The following is a 25,511-nucleotide window of genomic DNA, read 5'->3' on the forward strand; positions in this document are numbered from 1 at the left end:
TTAAAAAATGTTATGACCTTATTTATAACTTTATTTTAGGATATCTTGAATTCCCTTTCCTTTCAAGAAGTACGGGAATATATGTTCAATCTGTTCAAAGCTTTGAAACGCATTCATCAGTTTGGTATTGTTCACCGTGATGTTAAGCCCAGCAATTTTTTATATAATAGGCGCCTGAAAAAGTAAGTATGGAAAGTTACCAGAAAAGATTTACACTTGAATGAATTTGTGCTATGGGATCTTATCTCCTAGAACTTAGAACATACTACAACAGCCATGCACAGATTTTGCCTGTTTCAGATTTTCATTATGATCAGAGAAGGGAAATATAGTGAAGAAGGTAAATTTGTATTAGTATAGCAATGTGCATCATTAGCTGTTTCATGGCTCAGTGGAAATGGCACTCAGCTAAAAAACTTAGAAAGGGTCTCGTCCTTTTTGACCTTAACACATTTCTTTTTATCTCTGAGCTTCATTTTTCTTTTCTAGTAAATAAGGGGATTGGACCACATGATAGCCATTTCCTGTTCCAACACTAAGTATTGTGTTATAATTTTATGCTCATTATATGTATACATAGAGACATTGAAACTTAAATATTACTCTTCATTCAATGGATCATATTAAGTGTGGTAAGAATAGAACTGTGACTTTTATCTTTTAAATTTGTTCAATTAAAAATTATTTGCTGCCCTGGCCAGGGTTTCCCAGTGGTTAGAGCAGGGGTGGGCAAACTTTTTGACTCGAGGGCCACAATGGGTTCTTAATCTGGACCGGAGGGCCGGAACAAAAGCATGGATGGAGTGTTTGTGTGAACTAATATAAATTCAAAGTAAACATCATTACATAAAAGGGCACGGTCTTTTTTTTTTTAGTTTTATTCATTTCAAATGGGCCGGATCTGGCCCGCGGGCTGTAGTTTGCCCACGGCTGGGTTAGAGTGTCAGCCCAAGCACAGAAGGATCGTGGGTTCAATTCCTAGTCAAGGGCATGTAGCTGGGTTGTAGGTTAGATCCCCAGCCCTGGTCAGGGCATATGCAGGAGGCAACCAATTGATGTGTCTCTCTCACATGAATATTTCTCTCTCTCCTCTCTCCTCCTCTCTCCTCTTCTTCTTTTCCTCCCTCCCTCCCTCTCTTCCACTCTCTCAAAGAATCAGTGGAAAAAATATTCTTGGGTGAGGGTTAACAACAGCAACAAAATTATTTGCTATGACATTTCTGGTACCATTAGAGAAGAAAGAATTGTTTTTATACACTTTATTCCTAGTCTTTCTTGCCAGTATAAGCCATTGGGAAAAGAGGATAAAAGATTTGTGTGTGGGGGTGTGTGTGTGATACATCTTTCCTTAGTTTTCAATCCTAGTTAGCTATTAAATCCTTGCCTTGTCTGTAAAACTTGTGTTTCTTTTTTCAAGAATGTTATAAATTCTTAATTTGTCACCAAAAGAATTGCAGTTTCTGTATGACTATAGTTATGATGTTAATGAGCTTTAATTGTTACAGAGAACTAAAAACCTGCTTTTGTTTCTTAGGTATGCCTTGGTAGACTTTGGTTTGGCCCAAGGAACCCATGATACAAAAATAGAACTTCTCAAATTTGTCCAGTCTGAAGCTCAGCAGGAAAGCCATTCAGAAAATAAAGTCCATGTAATCACCGGAAACAAGATTTCATTAGGTGGCTCCGCAGCACCTAGGGAGCTGGATCAGCAGCCTACCACAAAAACTTCTGTTAAAAGGCCCTACACACATGCGCAGGTTCAGATTAAACAAGGAAAAGATGGAAAGGTTCTACCTCTTTTATTTCTTAAGTACTAACACAGTTTTAGAAATGTATTTCTTCATCCAACAGAGGGAGATATAGTACTAGAATAATAACTTGCAATTTAAAATAATTTTTACAGTTGTTATATATCAAATTGATTAGATTTTTACTAAGATTTGTAATGACTTGTTTTCCCATTTTGAAACTGAAGTTTATGTGGTAGACTTACGGTGTCTGTCATTACAATTACACTATATAACAAAAATGGAAAATAATAAATTTTTCCTGCATGTTTTAAAGTTCAGATTAATTAGCCTTTTTACAAGAAAGCATTAGTTACAGGAGGAAAATTCTGAAGTGTCTATCTCCATTTTAGCTGCAATGCCAAATGTAACAACCATGCAGGTGGTTTTTGAATTTTTTGTTACGTATATTTGTGGACTATGATAACATTGTATGGGTGTTCAGAGTTCTGTCTAGACTATTTTCTCCTTTCACAGAAGTGTTTTGGTGCCTGAGAATGACTTGGATGCAGCTGTTTTTGTTTCATGTCACTTAACTCTTTCAAAACTATGGCAGAGGACAGCTGGCAGAAAGTGTTACAGATATAATCCTTGTTTTCCTTGTTTTTGTTGGTATTGTAGGATGGCTCTGTAGGCCTTTCTGTCCAGCGCTCTGTTTTTGGAGAAAGAAATTTCAATATACACAGCTCCATTTCACATGAGAGCCCTACAGTGAAAGTAAGTAATGTAGCTTATTAGTGCAATCAGTCGTACATTGAAGAGAATTTAGGGAATGGTTAGATTAGCATTTATTGTCAGGAACTTTTTAAAAGCAGAATTTTGCTTTGGCAGAAGGTATTACTTTGAGTATCTTGTCAGCACTTTTATTTTTTCCATTTTTTTTCTGAACTTTTCTGGTGGAATTTTTCATTAGCTGACTGTTCTTTCTCTAAAGGAACATTTGGATCATTAAGACCTTTTCTCTCTCTGGCTAGAATGTGAGCTTGCAGCAGCTAACACATTTCTGACACAGTTGATAACGTAAAGATGTTTGTAAAGTTTATAAACTGTCACCAATGTTAAAAGGTTTTAAAGTGACTTAAGCTATCCTGCCACAGCTAGCTAGAGTGAGCAACAAATTAAAACTCTGATTTTAGCCAGTGTAATGGTGCAGTTTACAGTTCTGAAATGGAGTTAGACACTAGAACATACCTTTTATATTTTTGTAACATCAGAAAAAGTTCAAATAAAGTAGAAGTTAACTATTTACCAAACTAGGACTAATTAGTAAATTTTAATAAGTTTATTCAACAGAAAAATCTAAAAGACCTTACATGTTTTAATAGACAACTATTTGCTTATAATCCAGTAGTACATTCAGCAGTTTTAAAAGTTATGCATTTTGCCATACTAGCATTTGAAGCATCATGTTAAATGTCATGAAAATAGAAAGTTTGACTTTTCTTTTACAGCCTGTGAAGCAGTCAAAGGCTGTGGATGTATTCTACAGAAAGTTAGCACCAAAAAAGAAGGCTGTTTCTGCCAAAGTTATGAATAGTGGTGTGATGAAGAAAACTACCAGTTCTTGCCCAGTTAGCCTGACCTGTGACTGTTATGCAACAGATAAAGTTTGCAGTATTTGCCTTTCAAGGTAATGTGTTTTGACAGTGTTATAAAATCACCAGCATGCTGCTAGACAAGATTAGAAATTGCATCAATTCTGTGAGTCAATTGATTTAGTGAGCGAAAGAGAGCAACACAGTTCTGTGAACTACATGGGCACTGATGCAGAGTGACATCTTGAAGAGCAAATGATAACTATTGTCATATATTGTTCATTTGACATCATGTGCACTTTGGAAAACACACTTGCTCTTATTTGCAAATAATTTTGGTGGGGGAATAGCCTTTCCAGAATCTTAGAATTGCACCTTTTGCTTGCTGATTTAATCTTTTGTGTTCGTTCTTTATTCTTGCCAATGTAGAATAACCAGAATCAAATAATTAATTTATTAGTGAATAAGGAAATTTGGAATAAGGAATTCATATTGAATTCTATTTTTCTGTTATGGCTCTTATCATCTACTACCTCTTTTTATACCTGGAAGTTACCCTAAAACCTTTCTGGAATAAGGCCTGGGAACTAGTAGAGATGGTGGAGAAGGATCTATAGAAGTAAATTTAGAATTTTCATCAATTGGATTATCATTTGCTTTATAATGACTTTTATTTATATAGATGTCAAGGTGGAATTTATTGTGCACTAAATTGATAAGTGTTATTTTTTTGGTCTTCAGTAATTAAACTTTAACTAGAAAAATCTTATTTTGTCATCATAAGGCGGCAACAGGTTGCCCCTAGGGCAGGTACACCAGGATTCAGAGCGCCAGAGGTCTTGACAAAGTGCCCCAATCAAACTACAGGTATGTTGCACTAGAAATATAGAACCCAATTAAAAATTCATCCCGGGTATCTTTTATTTTGTGATCTTATCTATTTCTGACTCTTTTTGAGCTCTTGCTTTTAATTAAATTATGTAAATAGTTCTAGCAGTGTGGTATTCCCATTTTTTTTAAAAATTGATTTGAGAAAGGGAGAGAGAGAGAGAGAAACATCAATGATGAGAATCATTGATCGGCTACCTCCCGCACTAGGGATTGAGCCCACAACCTGGGCATGTGCCCTGACTGGGAATCAAACTATGACCTCCTGGTTCATAGGTTGATGCTCAATGCTCAACCACTGAGCCATACTGGCTGATACACAATTTTTTTTAATAGATCACATTTTGCTTATTTTTTCACCTGTGATTGCAGGTGGTCTGCCAGGAATTTTGTTAACATCATCTTTGTGGGGAATAAATTGTGCTTAGTAGTCTTTGGTAACTTAAGACTTGCAGAATTTTATCTGTTTGCCGAACACCTCAAAAGGTTTCTGTGATGCACATGTGAGTGTTTCATTAATATTATATTTTGTTATTGCGAAAACAATGTAATAGCATTAAAAAGATTTTTTGAGAAATAAGAAACTTGTTATGGAGCTAGAACCTGGAAACATCTTTTTGAATAGATGAATCCTGCCATACACTTGGATTATGCATGTTAAATGCATTCTTTTATTGTGTGTATTCTGTGCTTGCTAATGATACAAAAAAGAAATGAAACTATTTGCTTATACTCCAGTTAGGACACACTCTCAAATAATTACAAAATAACCCAGTAAGTATGGTTATAAAACTTTATACAAGGTATTTTAGGGATACCAAACTATCCTACATGAAGGGATTTTAGAAGAAATTTTATGAAGAGAAAACTTCTAAGAGGGTTTATCGTAAATTGGAGTGAGGGTTGACATTGAGGCATGAACAGAGGAGCTCAACAAACAGCATCATCTAGTCGTACAGGGAACAAAAATATAGTGTAGCTGGAATATAAGATGGAAGCTGAGGAGTGATGAGAAATCAACATGTGAAGAGGGACAAGGTCAGATCACACTTGTTAAATAACTTGGACTGTAGGTATTAGAAAGTTATGAAGAGAGAGATGGTATTAATTTTTTTCTAGATAAATATTCTGGCATGTGTGCAGAAAAGATAAATTTTGGAGTGTGGTGGCCTACAAGTGAGAGAGGATGAAAACCTGAATGAGGGCATTAGTAATAGGCATGAAAGGAAAAGTGAAGGATTGGAAAGGCAAAGCTTGGTGGATAAGTGGAGAAGGCCTCTAAGATGTTTATCAGATTCCTAGCTTGGGGGATTTGGATGGGCACCAGTAACCAAGGTGGAGAATGAAGAAGCTGATTTACAGGGAAGGATAAGGTTAAGGGTGTTAATTGGTTTGAGATATTTTTAGGACATTCAGGTAGAAATGGCTAACAGAATAAAAGTACATCCTTAAGCTCGGGGAAGTCTGGTTCGGAAATTCAGTTGCGTGTCATTGTTATATAAATGGTAGTTGAAATCATGAAATGGATGGGCCAATAAGGGAAAGTGTAACGGGGAAGTGGTTGGAGCTGTGGGGAACCTTAGCACTTAGGGCTTGGAGAAAACTGATGGAGTAGGCAGAGGTACAAAGGGAACCAAGAAAGGCAGATGATACAGCGGCCAAGGGAATAGAGAACTAATTTGGTGATACTAAGGGGTCAACAATTAGGAGATGTCCCTAAAAGAAAAAAAAGTTTCTGGACATGAGGCTGAGCTTGTCTTAATTTTAACTGCCAGAATTCTGGAGAATAAAGTTTCTATAATGAAAGTTAGGGTTAGCACCTGGCTGTTCGATACTTTTCACTAAAGTGGACCACTTTTACTACGGTGGTGTATAATTTTTGAGGAACATCTAGATTTTTTCCCCACACAGCTATTTTTGGATTTATTTTGACCTAAAATGTGCATTTACTTAGTGTTTTCTAATGTTGAAATTCCTTTTAAATTTACCAAGAATGCTGCTAAAGAAAAAAATAACATTGCATTGTGTATTAAAGATATTAGACAAAAGATTCTCAATCTGAAATTACATTAAAAGCATCTGGGGACCATTTAAAAACATTGATGCGTGAGCCCTACTCCAGAACAATTAAATCAGGATATCTGAGGGATTGGGCCTGGGCATCAGAATGTTTAAAGCTCTCAAGATGATTTAAATGTAAGTAAAGGTTGAGAATTACTGGTGTAGATGATAAAATTATTGATTTGGGAATTTTTTTTTAACGTTTGTTTTCTGTTACAGCTATTGACATGTGGTCTGCAGGTGTCATATTTATTTCTTTGCTCAGTGGACGATATCCATTTTATAAAGCAAGTGATGATTTAACTGCTTTGGCTCAAATTATGACAATTCGTGGATCCAGAGAAACTATCCAGGCTGCTAAAACTTTTGGTAAGCAGTTTTATGTTATAGAACAAAACAAATGCCTTTGATTTTCTTCCACAAATTACTCTATAAATTATTATGAAATTCTCTTTGCATATAAACATTCTGTATTCATAAAGTTCTCTCATGTTAGAAATATTCTCAGATGCTTAAAAATTAATTGCATTGTATAAGAAAAAGTTTCATCACTTCTCTTCTATACATATTATTTAATCTTGTCAAGCACAAAATGCTACACTTCTCCAATATTTAAAGTTTAACTCTATAATATTAAACAAAAGAATAAGGAACAAAATTGAATTCCCTATAGTTGTGGTTTGACTTTATTTCATAAATATTTTTAATAATATTTAAAAATTTTGTTTATTGTGCATTTGGGTCTTCTTTAAACGATCTTAGTCCAGGGGTCCTCAAACTTTTTAAACAGGGGGCCAGTTCACTGTCCCTCAGACCATTGGAGGGCCGGACTATAGTTTAAAAAAAAACTATGAACAAATTCCTATGCACACTGCACATCTTATTTTGAAGTAAAAAAACAAAACGGGTACAAATACAATATTTGTATTTGCATGTGGCCCGCAGGCCGTAGTTTGAGGACCCCTGTCTTAGTCTATACTAACAGGTAATCATTTAATTATAATACGGGATAATAAGGACAACAGAAGGGACGAGAATAGAATGTGTATTGTCAAGTTTTTTAGGGTTATTGTAGCAGAGAAGAAAATGAACAAACACCTTTACTGATGTAGTATTATTGTAAGCATATATTGGACATGGGAAATCATCTCTTTAGCTACACAAAGTTCTTAGTTCTTGTAGTTCTAGACTGGGAGATACACTGTACATCATACGCCACCTGAGAATTATCTCAGCTTTGCTCTGGCCAAACACAAACTCAATGCCTACTTTGTGTTTGCTCTTCATGCACAATTATGTTAGTACTTTCCAAAGTGGGTGGGTGTGATTGAGTCTGTTTATTACCACACAATGAAACACCCCTTTGTGACAGAATTTCAGTCAGACTACTTCAAGAATCACTTAGCTGCTCTAGCTGGTTTGGCTCAGTGGATAGAGGGTCAGCCTGTAGACTGAAGGGTCCCGGGTTCGATTCCAGCCAAGGGCACATGCCCGGGTTGTGGGCTCAATCCCCAGTAGGGGGCGTGCAGGAGGCAGCCAATCAATGATTCTCTCTCATTGATGTTTCTATCTCTCATTCTCCCTTTCTCTCTGAAATCAATAAAAATATATTTAAAAAAAAAAAAAAAAGAAGAAGAATCACTTAGCTGCCTTGTGCCCAGCCCAAGGGTCAATGGGTCTTTTGTTTTTGGGGGGTTTTTGTTTTGTTTTGGGCATTCAAATTCATTCAGCTTTATTAATGAAAATAATAAGTTCAAACATAGCCTAAATAAAGCATGACAAGCCCACTATGTGACCATTTGTCAAAATACACATGACAGACATTCAAGAAGTATTCCTGTTCTTCTGATATAATTATCTGAAAGTTGCACTGTTTTGGTTTTCAGAATGGAAGCTAATTATTTAGTAAACATGGATGTACAGTAATTTTATTCAATCAGTGATGAGTTGTCTATAGTATCTCAGATATGTCTCTGAAGACTTTTATTTCAACCACATCTATTAATATTCGTCACATCTATCAATGGCTACTATGAAAATACACCAGAATTTTAATAAACTGCCACTTTATTTTCATTAAAGAGCAATTTATAAATTGGGTCTTAATCAGGGGTGCAATCAGAATTATCTGAGGAACTTCAAGAAATACATATGCTTATCTCACCCCATCCCTTCCTGGAAAGTATGATTCAGATAAATATTCATAGGAAGGGTCCAGGCTTGTTAGTTAAAAACAACAACAACAAGTAATTTGGACCAAGACCTACTTCTTTTTAAGAAAATAATTGTCCCTTGCTTAGGCACCAGTGCCATGGTCTGATTCACCAGAAAAACTTGGTGGTGGTTATAAAGAAAGCCTCATAATAGAGGCTTATCAACATTGTTTTTTGTAGCAAAGTCCATCCAATCCACAATGTGTACCTTTCTTGCATCTATCAAAATAAAAAAATATTTTCCTCTTTCCTCTTCTATCTTCCCCTACCCCCTTTTCCCTCTAGTATCACCATATTGTTGTCTATGAGTTTTGTTTTGTTTTGTTTTTAGTCCCTTCACCTTTTTTACCCAGCTCCTCAACTCCCTCCCCTCTGACAGTTGTCAGTCTGTTCTCTGTATCTATGAGTTGGTTTCTATTTTGTTTTTTAGTTTATTTTGGTCATTACATTCCACATATGAGTGAAATCATATGGTACTTGTCTTTCTCTGACTGGCTTATTTCACTTAGCATACTACTATCCAGGTTCATCCATGCTGTTGCAAAGGATAGATTTCCTTTTTTAAGTAGTATTCCATTGTGTGAATGTACCACAGCCTTTTTATGTACTCACCTACTGATGGACACTTGGGCTGCTTCCAAATCTTGGCTCTTGTGTAAATAATGGTGCAATGAAATAGAAATGCATATATTCTTTTGGATTAGCATTTCAGTTTTCTTTGGATATATACCAGAAGTAGAATTGCTGTTCGATTTTTACTTTTTGAGGTGACTCCATACTGCTTTTCACAGTGGCTGCACCAATATACAGCCACCAACAGTGCATGAGGGTTTCCTTTTCTCCACGTTCTCACCAAGACTTATTGTTTGTTGATTTATTGATGATAGCCATTCTGACAAGTGTGAGGTGATATCTCGTGGCTTTAATTTGCATTTCTCTGATGATTGTGATGTTGAGCATCTTTTCATATGTCTGTTGGCCTTCTGTATATCTTATTTTTGCTGGTTAATCCTCACTCGAAGATATTTTTTCTCATTGATTTTTAGAGTAGGAGGGAAGGAGAGAGAAGAGAAACATCAATGTGTGAGAGATACATCGATTGGTTGCCTCCCGCACGTGCCCCCACCGAAGATGGAAACTGTAACCAAGGTATATGCCCTTGACCAGGAATTAAACCCGAGAACCTTTGGTGCTTGGGCTGATCCTCCAACCACTTAGCCACACCAGCCAGGGTTCTCTGTATATCTTCTTTGGAGAAGTGTCTGTTCATTTTTTAATTGGATTGTTAAAGAAAATTTTATCTAAGGAAAATAGGGTGACGTAATACATACATACGAGGGAAGAGTGACCATGAATGGAAAACAAGGTTGATATCTTGAAAATTGTATTCTTACATAAGTATGTTTATTCTCAACTGATTAAGAAAACTTTATCTACTATTGAACAACTTTATGAGAAGTTTTTGAACATGGTGTTTATCAGAGAAAACCAAAACATTTTGTTGAAGAGTTAAATCTCCCCCATCTGTAATTGCAGTTATAATGAGGCCCAACAATGGAAATACAACATCTGACACAAAAACATTCCAGGGCAAATGTCATATAGCAGGCAAGAGCTTTTAGAGGTTTATTATTGTAATGCTTATTTTACTACTAAAAAAATAGTGTTATATAGATAGCACTTGTCTCAGTTTTGTTAATATGAGTTCTATAGATATGTCAGTCAAATCTTACTGTAACTTGAATACAGTACTCAAAACTTAAGCAGCCATGGCTGTGTTATTCTTTATGATTCGAAGAAATGACTTTCCTAAGATTATCAGTGAGAATACTTCTAATTCTCTTGCCTTGTGTGTAACCTGCCCCACTGTCCTCAACCATTAGATCAGGCCCCATGATAAGTTTTCATTTAAGTACCTGTTGAGTTGTGTCAAATAAATTCAAAAGACAAAAAAAAATTATTTTGTTAATCTTCACCCGAGGATACTTTTCCATTGATATTTTAGAAAGAGTGGGAGGGAGGGGGAGACACAGAGAGACAAACATCTATGTGAAAGAGTTGGTTGCCTCTTGCACACACCCGACCATGGCCAGGGATTGAGCTTGCAACTTAGGTACATGCCCTTGACTGGAATCGAACCTGGGACACTTCAGTCCGTGGGCCAGTGCTCTATCCACTGAGATAAAACAGCTAGAGCAACAAAATATTTTCTTACTGAATGTATCAGTTTACATTATTTTATCTGAATAATGAGTCCTCTCTTTGGATATGTATATATAAATAATTTAGGCATTTTGTGTAGCTTGGGGAGATGCTGTAGCACATAGCATTATTTCGTAACTTCAGAGTAGCCTGTAGATTAAGGAATAAAATTATATGACTATTCTCATCTGGCTATAATTTTCTAGAGAGAATAGGAGTGATAAAATAGAATTAAAAGTAAAAAGAGATTGGCATGTGGTATTCTCAACCAACTTAGCTTTTAGTAATTTGTTTTCTTTTTCTTCTCCCTGTCTGCCATGCCAACCCTACTTTTTTCCTGACTAGGTTAGATCAGAATATGTAAAAATAACTTTGTATTATCCAAAGCTAGATTAATTAATTGCTTTAGTAATCTACATTGTTAACAAATACCCCAGAAAGCAATCTATATACTGTGCTACTCATTGTTTAATCGCATTTCTATTTAATAAGGAACTATAAAGCAAAAAGAATAAATTATTGCCCATTTGTAGGCTTAATTTTTTTTTGCCTGTTCTATATAATAAAAGCATAATATGCAAATCGACTGAACAGCAGAACAACTGGTCACTCTGATGCACACTGACCACCAGGGGGCAGACGCTCAATGCAGGAGCTGCCCCCTGGTGGTCAGTGTGCTCCCTGAAGCTGGGCTCACGGCAAATGCTGTGGCGGTGGCGGGAACCTCTCCTGCCTCTTCTGTAGGCGGCAAGGAGCGAGGGGTCCTGGACTGTGAGAGCCCTGGATTGCAAGAGGGATGTCTGACTGCCAGATCGAGCCTAAGTTGGCAGGCAGACATCCCCCAAGGGGTCCCAGACTGCGAGAGGGTGCAGGCCTTGCTGATAATAATCCTTTTGGGAATTTGTTTTAAAGACATATTTTTAAAAACTGAGATCACCAACAAGATCATTCATTCATTCAGGAACATTTATTGCTACTTTATGTGTGCCAGCTACTATTGTTGAGTCTCTGTTCTCATAGAGTTTAAATTCTAGAGGGGAAGACAAAATAAATATATTCTGCCATACAGGTCAGTAGTATTGAGAAAGGTAAAAGGGGAAGGGGAGTAAAGAGGGCTCAGCTGTTTTAGGTCTGTTGGTCAAGGACAGCCTCTGTAAGGAACAGTGATATGAAAGGCTGAATAATGCCTTTTGTCCAGTCCAGCAGTTATTAATTGAGAATCTGGTATGTACCAAACATTGTCTAGAATTTGGGGAATTCAGATAAATAAGATAGTCCCTATTTTCAACGAGCTTATCTGATAGGTAAGATATACATATTTTATCAGTTACAGCACAAGATAGCAAAGTAATAGTAGAAATCTTCACAGGATGCTATAAGAGTTTAGAATGATCAACTCTGAGAGTGTCAGGCTTCGCAGAGGTAATTCTTGAGCTGAATGGACTATCTGGGCATGTAGGGGAGTGCAGGGCATCCTGGCCAAGACAGGACCACATAGTCAAGTTCATATAGGTGCTGCAGCTGATTAACGATTACAGAAGGATACGATGAAGCTGGAGATGTTGGCAGAGTCAAGTGAGTCCTTAGCTTAGTAAGTCACTGCTTTCTACTTACGATCCCCCACTTTATGATTTCACCTTCAGCTCTGTAGTGCAAAACACAACTTAAAAATGCCAATGACAAGGAATTACACTCTGGGTCATGCTCAGTGTAAATATATCCACGTAGCAATGGTTGGACCTGCATGTTCCTTGTGAGAGGCTTCTGGTTTACTCAGATAATATAAAATATGTGTCATTTTTCTCTTCCAGGCAAATCAATATTGTGTAGCAAAGAAGTCCCAGCACAAGACTTGAGAAAACTCTGTGAGAAGCTCAGAAGCTCAGAGGCTAACACTCCCAAATTAGCAAGTGATATACAAGGGCCTGCTTCCCATGACCCAGCTTTTTCAGAGAAGACTGACCATAAAGCTGCTCGCCTCATACAAACACCTCAAGCACAGCACTCGGGGAACTTGTTGTGTAAAGGGAACAGAAGTGGCTGTTGGGGGTGTTTGGATGTGCACACTACCGATCTAGAAGGCTGGGACGCGGTACCTGATGAAGCTTACGACCTGCTTGATAGACTTCTGGATCTAAACCCAGCTTCAAGGATAACAGCAGAAGAAGCTTTGTTGCATCCTTTTTTTAAAGATCTGAGTTTATGATTACTTAGTTCTTCACTTACTGTTTGCTGTTGTGGATTGTAAGGGTGGGGGGAGGGGGGCAAAAGAGTTCTTTGTAGAGCCATAAGTTCTTGATTAGAGACCAGGGCAGGATAAATAATTTATTTAAAAATTTTAGTATTTCCTCTCTTGGAAGATTCTAAAATAAGGATTAAGATTCTTTAAGGTGCCTGGGGTACTTTTTTTTGACAAACAGCATGATCTTTGAGTTGGATCTACCCCCAGGAGAATCAGTTTTTTAATTTCCCTAATTACTTGTCATTGACATATGCTGAAGGAGCATAGTACTTGGCAGTTCAAGGTGCAAGTCTGAAAATTGGTGGGTGTGTTAGGCATTAAATGGGCTTCTTCGTACTATGAGCTATGTGTCCTTTTGGAAAACTCAACCTGGTACTGGTGCTCTCTCCATTCTGTAGGTTAAGACAATTTCCTCCTCGAGGCATATATTATGCCTTTTATGAACACTAAAAGAAATAATGAGAAAATGTTTAAGGGAGATATCACTTACAATTGAATTTATCTGTTAAAAAAGTATTCTGTGGAAGCATTTATTGTATGAATTGCCTTTTAAAAAAAAGTTTTCTCCCTTGATTTTTTTGCCTTCTCTATACCCACCTTACACATTCTTCTTGAAAATTATATGGTGCTTTCCACAAAGTTTCTGGGTGCATTGTTAAATATTGTATATGTTTACAGTTAGAAGCTTAAAATAATGCATATACTGGTTGATAAATGGAGGCTACAGGACCAAGGTGAAGACTGATAATCCAACATGCTTTTCTTTTTTTTAAATTAAATATTGTAGAAAGTATTATATATGTCCTCCTTTTTTCCCCAACTTCCCCTTCTAGCCCACACCCGCCACCTGCCTCAGGCAAAAGTATTTTCTTTTTCTCTCAGTGTTCCCTTTTTCACCATCTTAGGTATAATTAGATAGGTGCTAAAAGGAAGAGTGAACACAGAGACTATTATGGAAATTTTTCATCTGCCTAGATCCGTCCCAATCTATATATCCTGTTTTAACTAAATTGGTCCTGCTCAGAGAAGGTTGCTTACTGATTCTTGACAGATGGGAAGAGAGATAATGCAGTAGGCAAAGCAAAAAAGGGCCAAAGAGAGAGGTTTATGTATTACATTCTAAACTGATATCTATCAATGACTGTATATCAAACTTTGTATGGGAAATAAGTCAGGATGCAGATGTGTTAAGAAGAAGTTTCCCGTCATTAGAAGTCAGAGTATAGAACCAGCTTAGGGACATATGACATTCATTTTATTTTGAACATTGAAGTTAGTAGTACATCTACCTACTCTATTTGGTAAGTATAGTGTGTATATAAACCATTATCATTGATCCGCTCTGTCTTACGCTGTAATCTTAAAAAAAAACTTGTTTTTTTTTGGTATGTTTAATAAAGTTATCCTTTTACAAATTGTATGTCAATCTACTCATTTGAAAAAATGCCTAAAAAAAAACCCAGTATTGACCACTGAGAGTATTTTCTGTCTGAGATCTATGAATGCTCTCTCTTCAGCCAATAGTAAATAGTAGATTAAAAAAAAAAAGTCCCTGGCTCAAGTAATACTATATGAAAGATAGAAGGAGGGTTTATTTCTTTAATAGAAAAGTGATCATTGACTTCATTTTTAGGATACTAGAGGCCCAGTGCATGAATTTGTGCACGGGTGGGTCTCTAAGCTAGCTGTCGATTAGGGCCAATTGGGGCCGGGCCAATCAGGTCTGCCAGCAGAGGGGAGGGATGGGGCATGGGAGATTGGCTGCTAGCCCCAAGGAGGGAGCGGGTCCTGGGCCCCCCTGGGAAAGGGGCTGTATCCACCACCTACCCCCGGTTCCCCATCCCAGCCCAGGGCCCAAAAGGCCCCAGGGAGTTGGAAGAGGAGGCAACAGTTGCTGGGCCAGGAGTGGAAGGAACATGCCAACGCCAGTGCGCCACCACTACACAGTTTCCCTCCTCCCCTCGGTGGGTGGGTGGCGGGCCGATCATCAGGGCCTGCCAGCTGTGGGGAGAGAGATAGGGTGCAGGAGGTTGGCTGCCGACCCCAAGGAGGGAGCCAGCCCTCGGCCCCTCTGGGAAAGGGGCAATGTTTGCCATCACCCACCCCCGGTTCCCCATCCCAGCCCGGAGCCTGAAAGCCCCAGGCTGATTGGGAGAGGAGGCAATGGTCGCCAGGCCAGGCGCGGAAGGAACAGCCACTGGCTGCCACCACTGGCCGGCCACGGGAGGTTGGCTGTGGGAGCTCACTGACCTGACCAGGGGGCAGCTCCTGCATTGAGCGTCTGCTCCCCGGTGTCAGGCTTTTATATATATAGATTTGTCACAAGTTGTAAAGCATCTCAATAACTAAAATGAAGTCTTAGCTAAAAAAAAGTCTTAATGTGATTAAAGTTAACATATCCTCAGAAAATTAACAAGAAAAATTTAACTACCAGAAGGGCAGGGATGGAGACATTCTTTAAGAAAGTTGAATATTCAGGGTTGTTTCAACTTTTTTTTAATTTCACTTTTAGAATAGAACTTGGTTCATGTGCAAGGGGAGGTAAAGGGATCTAGTGCTTTAAAAGATATCCAGTGTTGTAAATTGGTTCTTGGGGAATTTCAGTCTCACTAGAGAATGTTGCTTCAATTTGGGGTGCTATATAGATAAAAATTAGGAGCTTCCATATGCATATTATTCAGGTTTTTTTCAGCCTCTTGAACACCATTTTATAATAATGACAGAGATTGCTCTAAAATATTTTGATTAGGTAAAATAGCCATTTTTAGGGAAAGATTAAGAATCTAAGTAGTTAATGCCATTACCTACTAATATGGAAGTTACCAGAATATCCAGCTATTTTTCATTTTTAGCTTTTTAAAATTCTTATTGCTCAAACTTAAGATAAAACCATTAAGGGTGTTTTCATTTAAAAAACCTTAGACATTTAGCCTGGCTGCTGTGGCTCAATGATTGAGCTTTGACCTATGAACTAGGAGGTCATGGTTCGATTCCAGTCAAGGCACATACCCAAGGTTGCGGGCTCGATCCTCAGTGTAGGGCGTGCAGAAGGCTGCCGATCAATGATCCTCATCACTGATATTTCTATATCTCCCTCCCCCCTCTGAAATCAATAAAAATATATTTAAAAAATAAAAAACAGGTATTGGTTTTCAAAATGGACTGCAGCTCTAGCTTTCCCCCCACTTATTTATTAACTATTATTATTATTAATTGGTTTCGGGTGTACAGCTTAGTGGTTAGACAATCATATACTTTTTATAGTGTTCCCCTCAATATTTCCAGTTCCTCATTTTCCATTCTTAATGAAACGTTTCCTTTTAAGGAGTTGATTATAGTTGTCTTAATGACCTGAATAAAAATGTGGCTCATGAATGGTTATTCCAAATAAACTTAGTTTATTTCAAAATCAGAACAAAAGTCATAAAAAAAAAAGAACAAAAGTCATCAAGTGATGTTAATCTTTTATGTTTCTGGCATCTTCATTTGGGGAATAAAATGGTGTTACAGATGTCAGCATACCGATTACATAAAATCTTGAAACCTACAAAACTCATAGGCTCATATCTTCGTAATTTCTGCTGTTTATGTAATTTCAGCCCTACTTGTCACTGAAAAGTTATGTATTTTAAACTGTGGCCAAATTTGGCAGGTAATGCTGTCTGCCAGTGTCTGCAGATATATTGTTTCCACTTACATCTGTGTGTGCTGTCTGTGGTCTAAAGAACACCAATCCTAGGCAGAAACATCAACTCTGTTCACATTGTTTCCTATGTTTTTAGAACTGATGTAGCTGCCTCGTAATTTTGTCAAATTGTGTTTGAACTGTCTGCCTTTCTTGAAAGGTGGTTATTATCACCCATGTACCAGATAAGTAATCAGAAGTAGTTAATGCTGTGTCAAATTACAGCAAGATTTTCAACAGAGTAACCACAAAGGTCAGTGCTAAGGCAAGTATTTAGTACGTTTTAGATATCTAAAGTTAAAAGGCATGATCTTAGGAAAGCAATTGGGTGAGAAAATTATAAAGATGAAGTTCAGAAAAGCAATTGCAAAATAGTTTGAACTCAGTTTGAAATGCTCATTTTTTTCCTCAATAGAAGAAAGTGAACTAAAATAATATGCTGTCTTTGATGTCTAATTTGAATGCTTTAAAATTTTAACAAAATAATATATGGAAAAGAATTCAAGAGGATAAGCAAAAACTTATTTGGCAAGTGTGTACATAGCTTTTATAAGGCAAGAAAGATGACTAGAAAACATGTCAGTGGTTTAGAATTGTAATTTAAGCATGCACCATGTGTTAAATGTCCTTTTAAATTAACACATTATTACGTCCAGGCCAGTGTGTCTCAGTGGTTGAGTGTTGATCCATGAACCAGGAGGTCATGGTTTTCATTCCCAGTCAGGGCACATGCCTGGATTTCAGGCTTGATCCCCAGTAGGGGGCGTGCAGGAGGCAGCCGAACAATGATTCTCATCATTGGTGTTTCTATCTCTCTCCCTCTTCCTCGCCCTCTCCCTCTCTGAAATCAATAAAAACTATTTTTTAAAGCTTTTAAAACAATAAATTTAACGAATTATGCTGTCCGAGCCCTTAAGCAGATTCCATCTTGGACCCTACTGAAGCAGTTCTTTGAGGAGAATAACAGGTTCATAGCACAAGAAAATTTAACGCTATCTTATGAAGGCAAATTGAGAATAAATAGCTTCTAGATCAGTGGTTCTCAACCTTGGCTGCACATTAGAATCCCCTGGGAATCTTTTTGAAATCCTGATTTCTGGGCCTCATCCTCCGGAAATTCTGTTTCTTTGTACTAATGTTGAGGCCCCACCCCATAACAAAGAAACAGAATTTCCGGAGGATGAGGCCTAGAAATCAGGATTTCAAAAAGATTCCCAGGGGATTCTAATGTGCAGCCAAGGTTGAGAACCACTGTTCTAGATTTACCTCTAGATGCAAATTTAGAGGAGGCCAATATCATTCACTCTATTTGGGAACCAGGGATGATGGGCTTTGTCAGCTGGGGAGAGAGGGTAAGTAGTACAAATCAGAAAATAAAAGAGCCATTTAGTAATTTCTTTGTAATCAGAATTTTTGCATATGTTTCTTATCTACATTCGATGGGTTTTTATGTGTGTTTATTTAATTATGTATTTGCCTGTTGTGTAAATTCCCTCTGTAACTTCTCTGAAGGATGTAGCATATGACCTAGAAATTACTCCAACTAAGACAAGACCAAGACAGTAAATCAGAAACAGATGTAGGGCTCTGTAGCCTCACATTGTTATTTTAACTCTGTCCATAAGCAAAGGGAGCAGGAGGCTGGGGAATCCAGCCACCTCTGAATTTTTCTAGACACTCCTCTTAATGTTTTTACCCAGTAGAAGTTTATTTCTCCTGGCATGTTGCTGGTCTTCCTACACTCAAATGTTCTGATTGAAAACAAACCAGTCCCTCCATATTTGTGTGTATGTGAGTAATCGTTAGACAAGTATTAGAATGCTCCTTCACACTTTTCCCCAAGGTTTGTGATATGAATGCCTAGTATTCTGAGTGTCCTTGTAATTTCTTATTTTAAAACTCCATATAAATGATGTCCATAAAAATGTATACTCCTCATGAAAAAGAAAACTCATTATTTTTTTTAAAAAAAGAATAGTTTATTGATTTTTAGAAATAGAGGAAGGGAGAGGGGGAGAGTGAAACATGAATCTGCTGCCTCCTGCATGCCCCCTACCAGGGATCATGTCCAAAACCTTATATAATCTCTTTCCAGTAGACCATCTCCTTCTCCCCCCTCCTCCCAATAAATATGTAACTTAAATGAAGGGAAAATTTTAATGCCAAGCTTTAGATTCAGAATAGCCCCAATGGGGGTCTTTCTTTGGACTTTTAGTTTGGACTTTAGCCATTGCCTACAATGCCTTTCCCTCCAATCTGTGTATCCCTGATCATTCCAACCGAAGTGATTATGTCCTTGATTTTCTATACCCAGATTATAAACTTCTGAAAGGTAGACACTTTCATGCCCACCCCCAACACACACACACACACTTCTTATCACCACATTAGAGACTCAAGTACTTGGTCAAGACTTTAGTTTGACCAGGAACCTAAAGCCAGGGGGAGTTTCCAAACCTCACCAGAATAATCCTTGCCCAAGGACAGCCCCTTTTACTCTTAAACATCTACAGGATTATACTGTTTCCCCTTGGTAGTCTGTTTTAAGATTTCCCAGCTCCCCACCCCCATCCCAGCCATATCAGTTCTAATTTCTCTCTGCTTCAATTTGCTCGTACTCTTTTTCCAATGCTTTGCCTCAGGAGACAGAACAGCTGGTGAAAATTTTGTCTGTAATAACCCTTCACATCCTTGCATAAGAGGCAAGTGAGCAAAAATTTCATAATTATTATAATCATGTTTGTAATTCCTACTGTGTGCTAAGCACCGTAAAAATCAAATCAACTTGTTTTAAGGATTTATAAGTGTTTATAAATTACTGTGGGAAAGCATTTCATACACACTTGATTATGCTTTGCTACTGGGATTCAGTTTCAGACATGCAGGACCCAATTCATCTTGACTTTTTCTGAGACAGTTTTAATTCCCAAAATGTCAGTCCTCATTGTGTTCTGAGAATTTCAACATTTCTGCACCCAAGTTGCATGTCTAAGCATGTCTCTCTCAGCCAGAAGTAGTGTGAAATTGTTAGAAATCGGTTCCAGTTTTTCAGCTTTGAGAATGTGTCCATTGTAAAGTGGCACTGGAGGCTGTCTCTGCTTGGGAACCAGCTAATGTGTATATTACTGAGTAAAGTGGAGAGTCTTCCAGTGTCTTTTGAGCTGCATGGGGCCATAGTCTTTTCGTTGAGGTTCTCACACTTGAAAGTATAGATGTAACAACAGGAGAAATAACACCCCTTACTTGCCCTCTGTTGATTAAAAATGAACCCCGACTACAGGCAGCATAACATAAACCCCGTAAGTCGGGCTCTTCCCTGTACTGTGAGCCTTGTCAGGCTCAGCTGTATGATGGGGTTTGTATGCCTGCCTCATTGTCTTGAGAAATAAGTGAGAACATGCTCCCTAAGTATAACATGGACACGTTTTTCTTCCTTTCTTCTCCTACTTTCCCTTCATTTACCCCCTACAAGGAAGTATTGCCGGAGAATGTTCTTATTCTTTAACCTCTTTCTTTTCTTTTTTTAAAAGCACATTAGGGCTTTTAAACCACTGAGTGGAAAATTGCCATAATCTGGGATGCTGTGGTCCTGATACTAGTAATGCTAATTTTCTATGCATTGTGAAGCTCTGTCTGTCCACCAGATGGCAGGAGTTCCTTTGGCATGTCCTGTCAGCTGTCTACATGTTTCGACCGGTACATTGGAAAGAAGGCTACTAACACAGAAAAGAAGGCACACAATAATCCTGGCCCTGACACAACTAAAACAATTTTACCAGGCAAAGGGGAAGCTAGTGCTCATCTACCACACCCTCATCTTTTCCAGCCACAAACGTATACGTCCTGTTCCTTCGCCCCTGAGATTTTGCGTATCCTGCTTCCATTGCCTAGGACACTTCTTCATCGAGCCCAGCCTCTGTCACCTGGATGACTCCTGTCCATCCTTCAGGGCTCAGTTCAGACATCACTGCTTTTAGGAAGACGTCTTTGACCGCTCATTTTGAGTTCAATGCACCACACCCTTCCTCCCAGATCCCCCAATCTTGCTCACCATTCGGTACCCTGCTCACATGTTGCTTCCTCAAACAGGCCTCCCGGTTTATTTGTTATCATCTCTTCATCTGGAACAGCGGTTCTCAACCTGTGGGTCGCCACCCCTTTGGGGGTCAAACGGCCCTTTCACAGGGGTCGCCTAAGACCATCGGAAAACACATACATAATTACATATTGTTCTTGTGATTAATCACTATGCTTTGATTTGTAACAATGAAAATATATCCTGCATATCAGATATTTACATTACGATTCATAACAGTAGCAAAATTACAGTTATGAAGTAGCAATGGAAATAATTTTATGGTTGGGGGTCACCACAACATGAGGAACTGTATTAAAGGGTCGCGGCATTAGGAAGGTTGAGAACCACTGGACTAGAATCTAGAGCAGTGCTAGGCACTCAAACCCCTACGGTAAAGAATGACTATTCTCAAAGCACTCTGCAGTCTCCTATGCATATACCTCATCTGTGTCACCTACTAGATTGGAAACTTCGTGATAAGAAGAATCATGTCTATTTTACCCACCATTGTATCTTCAGGGTCTGACACATAATCAGGCCTCAAATATTAGTTAAAAATGAGCACACATAGTAATAGACACATACACACAACAAGACTACAGTGCAGCAAATAATCTTGTTTCCTTTGTTGTTTTTGAGGAGCTCAGTGAATTCAAGGAGAAATGGTAGCAGGGACTTATACTCGACTTTTTTGTTGTTGTTGTTGCTATAATATCATCTATACCAGAGATGGCGAACTTATGACACGCGTGTCAGAGGTGACACGCGAACTATTTTTTGGGTTGATTTTTCTTTGTTAAATGGCATTTAAATATATAAAATCAATATCAAAAATATAAGTCTTTGTTTTACTATGGTTGCAAATATCAAAAAATTTCTATGTGACACAGCACCAGGGTTAAGTTAGGGTTTTTCAAAATGCTGGCACGCCGAGCTCAAAAGCTTCGCCATCACTGATCTATACATTCAGAGTTAGCCAGGTGGACTTTTAATAGCAGCTGCACTAAATAAACAGGTTTTATGTTGGCCTGAATTTTTGAATGAATTTAGAATTAACGTCAAACTTTGTAGGCAATTAAACATAGTTTGCAGAGCAAGAATTTGGGAGGCCACAGAAGATTTAAAGAGACAAAGAAAATATTTGTGAGCAATCATCTGGTGACCAAACAGATATGGTGATATGAATATATGCAACAGGAGAAGAACCACGTGGGTTTAGACAGTTAGCTGTGAGAGACGAGGCTAAGATGCAACATTCAGAAAAGGAAAAAGACACACTTGAACATGAGAAGCACTTCCTAGGACATGCTCTGGGTCTTGAGCAGCACATGGCGCTCATATACATGTGTCATCGGCCTCCCGGGTGAGGGTCCCAAGATAAAGGTAGAACCCGACTTTAGCCAGAGTCAAGAAGGGCCTAGGTCACTTCATTTTTTAAAGATCCCAATATATTATTTTAAAAAGAATGACAGATGACAAAGGTTTACAAACATGATAATTTTTAAATATTCCATCTAATGAATTAACATCTTAATACATATAATTTATAATGTATATTATATACCAAGTTAAGCCACATGGAATTGTCAGTATTCAATCATTTTTTTTTTACCTAGAAAAACAATTATTTTATGTAATTCAGCCTAATACAACTTCAACTGGAAATAAATGTCAGAAGTCTGAATCTGAGGCCCTGCCCTTCCTTGTCATGACTATGAGGACTGACCTAAGGGACCCCAGCCCACCTTGACTCCCCTCATACTGACTAAGGTTGAGGGTGTCTCATCTGTGTGTGAGTGTGAACTCCCAACCTCTGAACAAAAGCATTCTAAGCATTCAGACCCAGGGTGGAGGCTGGATACCTGGCTTAGAGAAAGCTGCATTCTAGAGATAAAACCTACTAAGGTATTAAGGGTGAGGAGATGTCTGCTATCTGTTTGTAAGTCTTCAGGTACAAATACCGGAGGTTTCTCTGTTCCTAAGTTTCCAAGTCAAAGAAAATGCAGCGATGCCTGACTCACAGCAGGTCGACAGCAAGCATGTCAAACTCGCGACTCGCGGGCCGCATGTGGCCCACAATGAACATTTTTTGTGGCCCAGCCAATATAACGGTATGTAAAAACATTTTAATAAAAGTATTGTAACTTAATTTTTACAATATTTTGTTATAATAATTATTAATAACGAACTACAACATTTGCTAATGACTGATTACTGTAATCGTGTTGCATTCATTTCCCTTACAAGCCTTATGCTCAGGAGCACCATTTCTCTCCACTAATACTAGCAGCGAATGTTTTAACAGCCAATTGCCACGTCAGTCTTGTACTGACTTGTTTGGTGTGCGCAACAGGAAATAGTTCGCTTTCGGAGAAGAATAAAAATAGGTTTATTTGTGTTACGCTTATTAATTTGTACAGTTATTCAGTGTCTGGTAAGTTAATGTTCAAGAAAAATATTAATTTTTATTAAAATGTTCTATTATTTTATGTTAACGATTACTCATTTATTTCAGCCCTTTGTGTTCAGCATGTCTTTATCGAAATAAACCTACGTTTCTCTGAAAATTAAAGCTTTTTTTTTTTTTTTTTGCCGCCCACATAAACTTAAGCTTGTTTATTTGGCCCGTGTTAGCCTTTGAGTTTGACAGGCTTGCTCTATAGAAAAAATGATTGACTGGCTCAGTTTTCACCTCAATCACTTCCTCCCTCTCTTCTGCTAAGGGTGAGACTGATTCTGCTTTGTTTCGCTTTCTCACTTCAGTAGTGAAACCCATGCTAAGCAACTCCAGTCTTTCCTTTCCTCCCTGTTCCCACACATGCACCCTCCTCCCTCCTTCTCCTCCCAGCTCCCTGCTTCCCTCCCTTCCTCTGGATCCCCTTTGCCCTGCCTCCTCCTGTAACCACCCACTGAAAACAAGCCAAAAGGACTGGCAGAACGTGAAGAAGCCCTTGCATTCCCACCCCCATATCAGCTCCTCAGCTCCTCTTCCCTGACCTGGCGGGGTCACGAGATGCACCTGGAGCTCTCAATAAAGTAAGGCTGTTTTGATAACCCCAATGGGACCAAGATGTTTAAACTCTTCTCACTCTCTCACCACCACAGTGTGAGATGGAGCCAAATCTGTTGCGACACCGAGGCCTTGGGCCTGCAGCTCTTGAGTTAGGAAATGTTGCAGCAAACTCCCCTGGTACAGCTTGTTATCAGCAAAGGGCTCTGTCCTGAACCGGCTCCCTCAGAATTCTAGAGGGCTTTCTCCTTCTGTGCTCACAGCTTTTCAGAAGGCCTCCCTGAGGGAGCAAGCATCTGAAATGTCGCCGGAGTCCTCGGCCATTCCCTGTGTCCTTCCCAGATGCTGTGCTTTCACAGTCCATCTGAGTGGAGGCCTGGCAGGGGCACAGGAGCCCCCTGAACGCGACGCTTCCCGCAATGCACATTTACAGGCTGCAGATGCTGGAACTGGCAGCGGGGCCGCAGCAGGTGGAAACAGGAACATTGTGTTCCTCTCCGCGTGGTGTCGTGTAGCTTCTCCAGCAAATGATGAAGTGATAATAAGGAGGAAAATCTGGACTTTAGTTTCTTGGTCCCCCTCGGGAGATAAATTGTAGGAAATCTCTCCATACTGTAGGACCTCACAGCTCTCTGCACCTCTTTAGGAGCCCCGCCTCTTTGCCCTGCCTTGCGTCGTCATGATTTATAGGCCTCTCCTACCCGGAGCCAGGTCTTGCTGATTTCCACATCCCATCCGTGTCTCTTTCCCCGCCCAGCGTCCAGCACAGACTAAGTGTTCAATGACTAATTGTTAAAATGTTAAAGTTGCTTTGGAGCTGTTTTCCCCCAACCCAGTTTTATTTGGGGAACTTAGTATTTAAAATATTAGAAAGATGGTTGCAGGAGACTCAAGTAGGGGTGTATGCCCAGATCTCAACAGTTTCTTTTTCCTTTGGGAAACTCTCTAATACACAGGCGTGGGCCTCAGCGATCACATCAGCGTTCTGTTACCCTGCCCCCTCCCAAACCCACCCCACCACGGCTGATCCTGATCGATCCAGGGCTTACACCTGACCCGGAGGGGCGCTCAAATTTTCACTTCCAGGTATTTACAACTTTAAGGGGATGAGCTAGCGCTGAGTCCTTGAGCTGAAGGAAGATCAAAGACATATCGCTGAAGTGACCCTTGTTCCCTCTTCACCTGGGGATCTGGTCCTTCAGTTCCCTCAATTAGCTGAGCTGCCCCACATTCCTTCCAAAAAAGCCCTTTTTGTGCTTAAGCTGGTGAGGGTCCGTTTCTGTCGTACATGCACAAGGGACCCGGGCCAATACAAGGAATCAAAGGGCACACGGACAGCCTCCTGGGCTTTGAGGCCTGACATTGCCTGGCACCTGCTGTGTGACACAGTACAAGTCACAAACCGCCCTGAACCTCGCACTCTCATCTTGAAATCACCAGTGATCCAAGCCAATGCTGGTAAGAGTGCATTGCGGGGCTACAGATGGATGTGCAATGTCTCTCTTTCCATCAGAGTGTGTGCTCCATGCGGACAGGGGCTTACCACGTCTGTCTGTTCACTCCTCTATTCTGGCTCCTCACAGAGCGCCTGGAAAATGATGGCTGCAGGGTAAATATTGAATGAACCAATGCATATATACATTTAATCCTAATAGCTCTGCAAAGTAAGATAATTTCCCTTTTACAGAAGAGGTTGAGGCTCAGGGGGATTTAGTGACTGGCCTGTCTGTGGTCAGGTGGTTCGAAAGTTCGGGAGTCAGATTACTGAGTGGGGGGGGGGGGCGGGGGGGGGGGGGCTAAAGTTGGGCTC

The 25,511-nt window shown here is 39.1% G+C and overlaps 1 protein-coding gene across 3 annotated transcripts in view; it reads left to right on the forward strand.

Annotated features, from left to right (window-relative positions):
- CDC7 (cell division cycle 7) overlaps positions 1 to 14,318 on the forward strand; it is a 31,631-nt gene extending 17,313 nt beyond the window's left edge. For 2 of the 3 annotated variants that reach the window (XM_070405580.1, XM_070405581.1), the window contains 7 exons: positions 40 to 182; positions 1,535 to 1,787; positions 2,409 to 2,504; positions 3,239 to 3,417; positions 4,107 to 4,189; positions 6,491 to 6,640; positions 12,498 to 14,318. In XM_070405580.1, the coding sequence (XP_070261681.1) occupies positions 40 to 182; positions 1,535 to 1,787; positions 2,409 to 2,504; positions 3,239 to 3,417; positions 4,107 to 4,189; positions 6,491 to 6,640; positions 12,498 to 12,892 (1,299 nt within the window). In that variant the 3' untranslated portion in view covers positions 12,893 to 14,318. The remainder of the gene's footprint in view (positions 1 to 39; positions 183 to 1,534; positions 1,788 to 2,408; positions 2,505 to 3,238; positions 3,418 to 4,106; positions 4,190 to 6,490; positions 6,641 to 12,497) is intronic. The other variant, XM_070405582.1, reaches the window with a different exon arrangement.
- The last annotated feature ends 11,193 nt before the right edge of the window (positions 14,319 to 25,511 follow it).

This window comes from Myotis yumanensis, unplaced genomic scaffold (genome assembly GCF_028538775.1).
Source record: "Myotis yumanensis isolate MYYU_CA2020_CCGP unplaced genomic scaffold, mMyoYum1.0.hap1 SCAF_2, whole genome shotgun sequence".
In the NCBI taxonomy this organism is placed as follows: Eukaryota; Metazoa; Chordata; class Mammalia; order Chiroptera; family Vespertilionidae; genus Myotis; species Myotis yumanensis.